The sequence below is a fragment of the Chrysochloris asiatica genome, unplaced genomic scaffold (genome assembly GCF_000296735.1).
Source record: "Chrysochloris asiatica unplaced genomic scaffold, ChrAsi1.0 scaffold00044, whole genome shotgun sequence".
Classification (NCBI taxonomy): domain Eukaryota; kingdom Metazoa; phylum Chordata; class Mammalia; order Afrosoricida; family Chrysochloridae; genus Chrysochloris; species Chrysochloris asiatica.
This window is the reverse complement of record NW_006408562.1, coordinates 6,889,939-6,895,563: the sequence shown is the minus strand read 5'-3', so window position 1 is coordinate 6,895,563 and position 5,625 is coordinate 6,889,939. Positions and strand designations below refer to the sequence as shown.

Sequence of the window (5,625 nt, the reverse complement as noted above, 5' to 3'; positions counted from 1 at the left end):
AACAGAGGTCCCTAGGACCACAAAAGGAGAAGAGCATGAACACCAAGGATGGAGGCAGAGATGGGGACATGGAGAGAGGGAGCAGCTGAAGACTCTAGATTCATGGGAAGAGAGGGACTAAGAGATGGTGGCCAGGAGGCAGGCTTGCAGAATGTGACCTTTGGTGGTGTAAATTATTCTATATGCCTGAGTGTTTTAAAAAAAAGCAAGCTAAAGTGAATAGAGAGAAATACAGTTAACTGATGGTACATGGAGTGGATTATGATCATTGTAATGAAAAAAGGTGTATGATTTGTTGAATGTAAAATTGATGATCTGACCTGTAAACTTTCACTCAAGTTACAATAAAAACTTTAAAACAACAACAACAAAAAAACACCTTATGTTTTCTTGATCCGGGAGCCTTTACAATGAATCCTGCTTCTGATGAACTCCTTAACCATGTGGGGACCAGGCCTGACTTCCTCTGACTCCAAAAAAAGGGTAGGAGGACCAAACTCAAAATCAGTTCAAGGCCGATTCCTGCGAATGAAATGTTTCCACCCTCTATCAGTGCCTTTTAAATTGGTCAGATTTGAGTTATCAATTTAGAAAACTCATCCCTGTGATTTTGTTTCTCTAGAATCCCACTCTCTTGGTACCACACATCTTAGGTTGGGTTTTCTAGAGAAACAAAATCAGTGAAACATATATATGCATATATGTAAAGAGGAGGCTTACAATTGTAGACTCCCAGCTTCCCAGCAGAAGAGAGAGCAGTCTTACTGTTGTTAAGTGCTATGGAGTCAGTTCTGACCAAGGGTTCCGAGAAGCAGCTGGTGAGCTTGAACCTTGTGGTTCAAACTGACTCTGCAGTCCAGTTCACACATTATCCCACGGCACCATACCACCTTAAAAGTCTTGCGGCCTCTACTCATGAACCAATTCTAAAACTCCTTCCACATTATAGGTATGTTAGAGTAGCGCCCCATTCTTCTGGTACCAAATTCTGTCTTCGTTTTCGAGTGTTGCTTTCACAGAAATATCACATGTGGGTGGCTTTAACACACAACCTTTCTCATAGTCTCGGAGTACAGAAGTCTGCATTCAGGGCACTGGCTCCATAGGAAGGCTGTCTGCAGCTCTGGAGGAAGGACTTTGTCTCTCTGAATGTCTGCTCCTGGGTGAGCTTCATATTCTTTGGTATCTCTTTCCCCATCCTTGCTGTCTCATTGCTGGTTTTAACCTCTCTGAGATAACAAGGGAAACTGACTAAAGGCATGCTCTGTTGAGTAGTGGTTACAAGTCAGGCTTTGAACCTCGAGGTCTGCAGTTCGAAACTACCAGCCATTCCACAAGAGAAAGATGAGACTTTCTGCTCCTGTAAAGATTAACAGCCTCAAAAACCCTATACAGGGTCCTTAGGATTGGGAACTGACTCCAAGGCACACTACCCCCCCTGCTCATCAGGATTCCTTCAGTAACATAACAAAGACAACCCATTCCAAAATGGGATGATAACACAAATTTTGAGGGGGTACAGTTCAATCAGGAGTACTGGTGTGGTGCTATGGGTTAGTGCGCTGGACCACAAGGTCGGTTTAAACCGCTAGGTTGGCAGTTCAAGTGCACCAGCTGCTCCTCAGAAAGTCTATCTAAGGTCACTATGAGTCAGAACCTATCGACGGCACTAAGAACAGTTCAATCATAATGGTGTCCTCAAAACAGGAAGCAGGTGTTTATTTGTACTTGGGGAAATAGCTGTTCACAGAGATTCAGTTCCACAGTTACTTAGAGGCAAGACCACGGCTCAAGTTCCTTGCTACCCCGACTTCTCTGACTTCAAAACCCTCTGCTTTGCCCCCATTGAACTGATTCATGTAAGATCCCCCTCTTTGGACGATGGTAAGGGATTGAAGACAGAGTACACGAGGAACAGTATCAGGCTCATGCGCCCCTCCCTGGGAACTTCTTTCTGGCTGCAGAACTGGCACTTTTAACGCTGGTATGTATGGTCGTGATGCCTCAATGGGCTTCTTCCTTTAGAGAGCGGCACACGGGATCTTTGAATGACATTGACCAATCTCCAGCTAGCCTCTTCCCATTGTGGCCACTGGGTTGACAGCCATCAGCTCCGCTAGTTTCATGGAATGCAGTGGTGACGATCTGCCATCTTCATGAGTACTGCCCTCCCCCCACCACACGCTCACGCATACACATGCACGTGTGCACGTACACACGTACGCACGCGCACACATATATACACGCACATGCACATACACGCACACACATGCACACGATCTAAACCTGGAGCCCCTGAGAAGCGCAGACCTGAAATCAGTTAGTACACTAGCTGCTAACCAAAAACTTGCAGGTTTGAACCAGGGGCCCCTCCAAAGAAAGGTCAGGCAAGCTAGACAAAACAGCCATGGAAAGTCCTATGGAGCACACACCTCTCCTCCGATGCATGTCGAGGGTGCCAGGTAAACCAAGTCAGGGTTGACTTGATACAAGTGGTTGAAGAATGAGCACGTGACTGGTTCAGCTATGTCTTCCAGCTCAGCACGGTGACCCCTATGTCCTCTCTCCACAGATGCCACTCCTACGAGGATTGCTGCGGCTCCAGGTGCTGCGTGCGTGCGCTCTCCATCCAGAGGCTCTGGTATTTCTGGTACGTCCCGCTCTTCCCTGTGCTTTATCAAGGACTGGTTCATTCTAATAACTTTCTTATTACCGGCTCCTTCTCCCTGAGATCCCAAATCTCACTTTCCTGTTATAATAAGATCATTCTTCTCTCCCATCATTTCCTTTTTAAAATAGGTTCCTTTGAGACTAATGCCTTAATAAAGACTAACTCCTATGACTGATACCTAAGGAGTTAGTTGGTCTCTTGCCTTGTCACTGTTGTGTCCCTTCCTTGCTCTCTTTTGGGCTTGGGGGCAGGTACTCACATGGAATTTGAATGTAATCTGCATCCCTCTGTGCCTCAGAAGGGATGCCATTTCAATTTATCTAAGAAAAAAAAGTCAAAAATAACCATTTGGTATAAGCCAGCATTTGGCTTATCTTGGAGGTGGGACCAAGATCTCAGAGCACGTCTCCCCGTTTTCATTCCAGGATACCTGGAGTAACAGAATATTATTTGAGAAACCCTCTCAGTGCTTCCTGTTACTACTAGGCTGTTTGTCACTGGGACCAGTGTTGAAAGAGCACCACTGAGTCCTGGGGAAATTAGCTTTAAGAGCTGTTTCTTTATGAATTGAGTGTATGCACTGCTGAGTTTGTCTTCCTTTGCTAAGCACCTGCAAGAACTGTATCCTTCTAGTTCCCAAGACTGTACTGACTTACTTCAACCACACAAACGCTTGCCTTGAATTCACCTGGCTTAGCACCTTTGTGCTGCTTTCCCACCTAGAATGTTCCTCTCTCCCCATCCTCCAGACCTCTGCTCCAATGTGACTTTGCAGGAGCAGCAGATTTACTGATCTTCCTCGCTGAGCTGTCAGGGGTCCCTCTGGAAGACTCACATCACCTGCTCTGACACACATTTGTACGGTAGATGACAAATCACACTGTGTCCTGTGGAACTCTCTGCTTTCACCTTTGTTTAATTCAGACCCCAGCTGCCCACGCAGCCCTGGTCTTTCTCAGTCCTGTCAACCCAGGTATCAGCTACAGAGCAGTCCCCCTCAAATTTTTGTTTCCTGCCCCTTCAGGTACTATCTGGAGGCCTGGGGGTCTATAGAACTCTCTCCACTTCAGACCAGCCAACTGTCACTACACCTTTAAGGGCCTGCAATTCGCTGGAATGACTCAGAGAGCTCACATGAAATAACCCTAACTGTGATAATAGATTTAGTGTCGCAAAAAAAAGATTACAAATGAAGACGCATAGAGCACTGTCCAGAAGGAGACCCAGTGGGAGCTTCCGTTTTCCAAAGTGACATGCTACCTACACGGAACAGGTGTTCACTCATTGCAATCAGACAGCTTCCTCTGAGCCTCATGACTCAGGGCTCTTATTGGCCTTCCTATGTGATCTTGATAAACCAGATTCTACCTCCAGAGATTAAGGAGCTCTGGTAGTGTAGTGGTTACAAATCGGGCTGCGAACCTTAAGGTCAGCAGTTCCACTGGAGAAAGATGAGGCGTTCTGCTTCCCTAAAGATTTATAGCCTCAGAAACCCTGTACAGGGTCACTATGAGTTGGTTCTGACTCCACGGCACATAACCACCACCACCTCCAGAGATTAGTCAGTGTCAGGCCCCTAGGTGATCCTGCTTGGTGTGGTCAGCCCTGATTTGTTAGTGTTGGTGTGTGCATTTCACATGCACTAACTCAGACTAATCCCTTTTTGAAAGGCTTTCCTGCACTCCTGACTTCTTTCTTACCACTGACTAGAATTGTAAATACGCAATTCTGTAGATTTATGGTGTGTCTTCTCACTAGTCCTTAAGTTAACGTCAGAGAGGGACTCAGCTGGCCCACCACTCTGAGGCACATCGACTGGCATAACAGCAGATACTTCCAAATCACTTTTTGAATCACTAGCGATGCACCAGAAGAGCCATACTTTTCAGCCCTGTGCTGAGTTCTTTCCTCTCTTGCACCTCTGATCTTTCTTCTTGCTCAACATTGAGTGTCTAGTCCATACATACAAGGAGCTCTGGTAGCGTAGTGGTTACAAATTGGGTTGCAACCCCAAGGTCAGCAGTTTGAAACTACCAGCCATTCATTCCATGGGAGAAAGATGAGGCTTTCTGCTCCCATAAAGATTTACAGCCTCATAAACCCTGTACAGTATTGCTATGAGTCGTAACCGACTCCATGGCACATAACCACCACCAGTCCGTACATATTGACTGGTAGATTTGCAATTATCAGCTTACTAATGAGTTGGAATTTGAATAATATTCTTAGAGATTTTATCATTCAATTTTTCCCGTTTCTTTTACGGATGTAAAGATACTGTGGTTCTGACGAACCCAGTTGTGGTGCCTGCTCAGGGTTCATTAAGGCACTGTGGAACCCACACAGCATTTTGAGTGTTTGTGGGGGATAGTTTCCACAGATCCCACTACAATTCCAGCGTAGAACTAGACAAAGAGCTCCCCTGTGCCTGTGCCATAATGTCAACATGGCTCTTTTTATATCAAACTCCCTTTTTCTAGAAACAAGAGATGAGTACAAATGTGAACTCAGTCAGCCTTTTTATTAATTGCAAATATTCTCTCTCTACTCTTGTTTTTTCTCTCATTCAGGCGTGTTCTAGGCAGGACATTTTTGTTTATGTTTGTTCTTTGATAGTGAAGAATAGAAAATTGGGGAAATGAATGATAACGCAAGGACTGGACGAGTCACTGGGTTTAAATAGAATTTAAGAGGTATCTCCTGTCCTGGACAAAATATTGAGTTGAGGTCAGAGCCATGGGGAGAGAAGTGATTGTCTTGGCTGTTTGAAACCAGCTGATGAGGGTCACTATAAGTTGAAAGTGACTCCATGGTACTTAACAACAGCGATTTGGAACTCTCAGAGGCTGAGAGCTTCACTCCAGAACTTCTCATAAGGGAGGGGGTCTATCCAAAAGTGTGCGGGCTAAGTATTTCCCATACAGGAGACCCTGGGAAAAATGACAAATGAAGGG

At 45.4% G+C, this 5,625-nt stretch overlaps 1 protein-coding gene across 1 annotated transcript in view; it reads left to right on the top strand.

Moving 5' to 3' along the window:
* Window positions 1-5,625, top strand: part of VOPP1 (vesicular, overexpressed in cancer, prosurvival protein 1) — a 187,448-nt gene that overhangs the window by 133,847 nt on the left and 47,976 nt on the right. Inside the window, exon 5 of the mRNA XM_006861917.1 lies at window positions 2,573-2,650. Within this exon, the coding sequence (XP_006861979.1) occupies window positions 2,573-2,650 (78 nt within the window). The remainder of the gene's footprint in view (window positions 1-2,572; window positions 2,651-5,625) is intronic.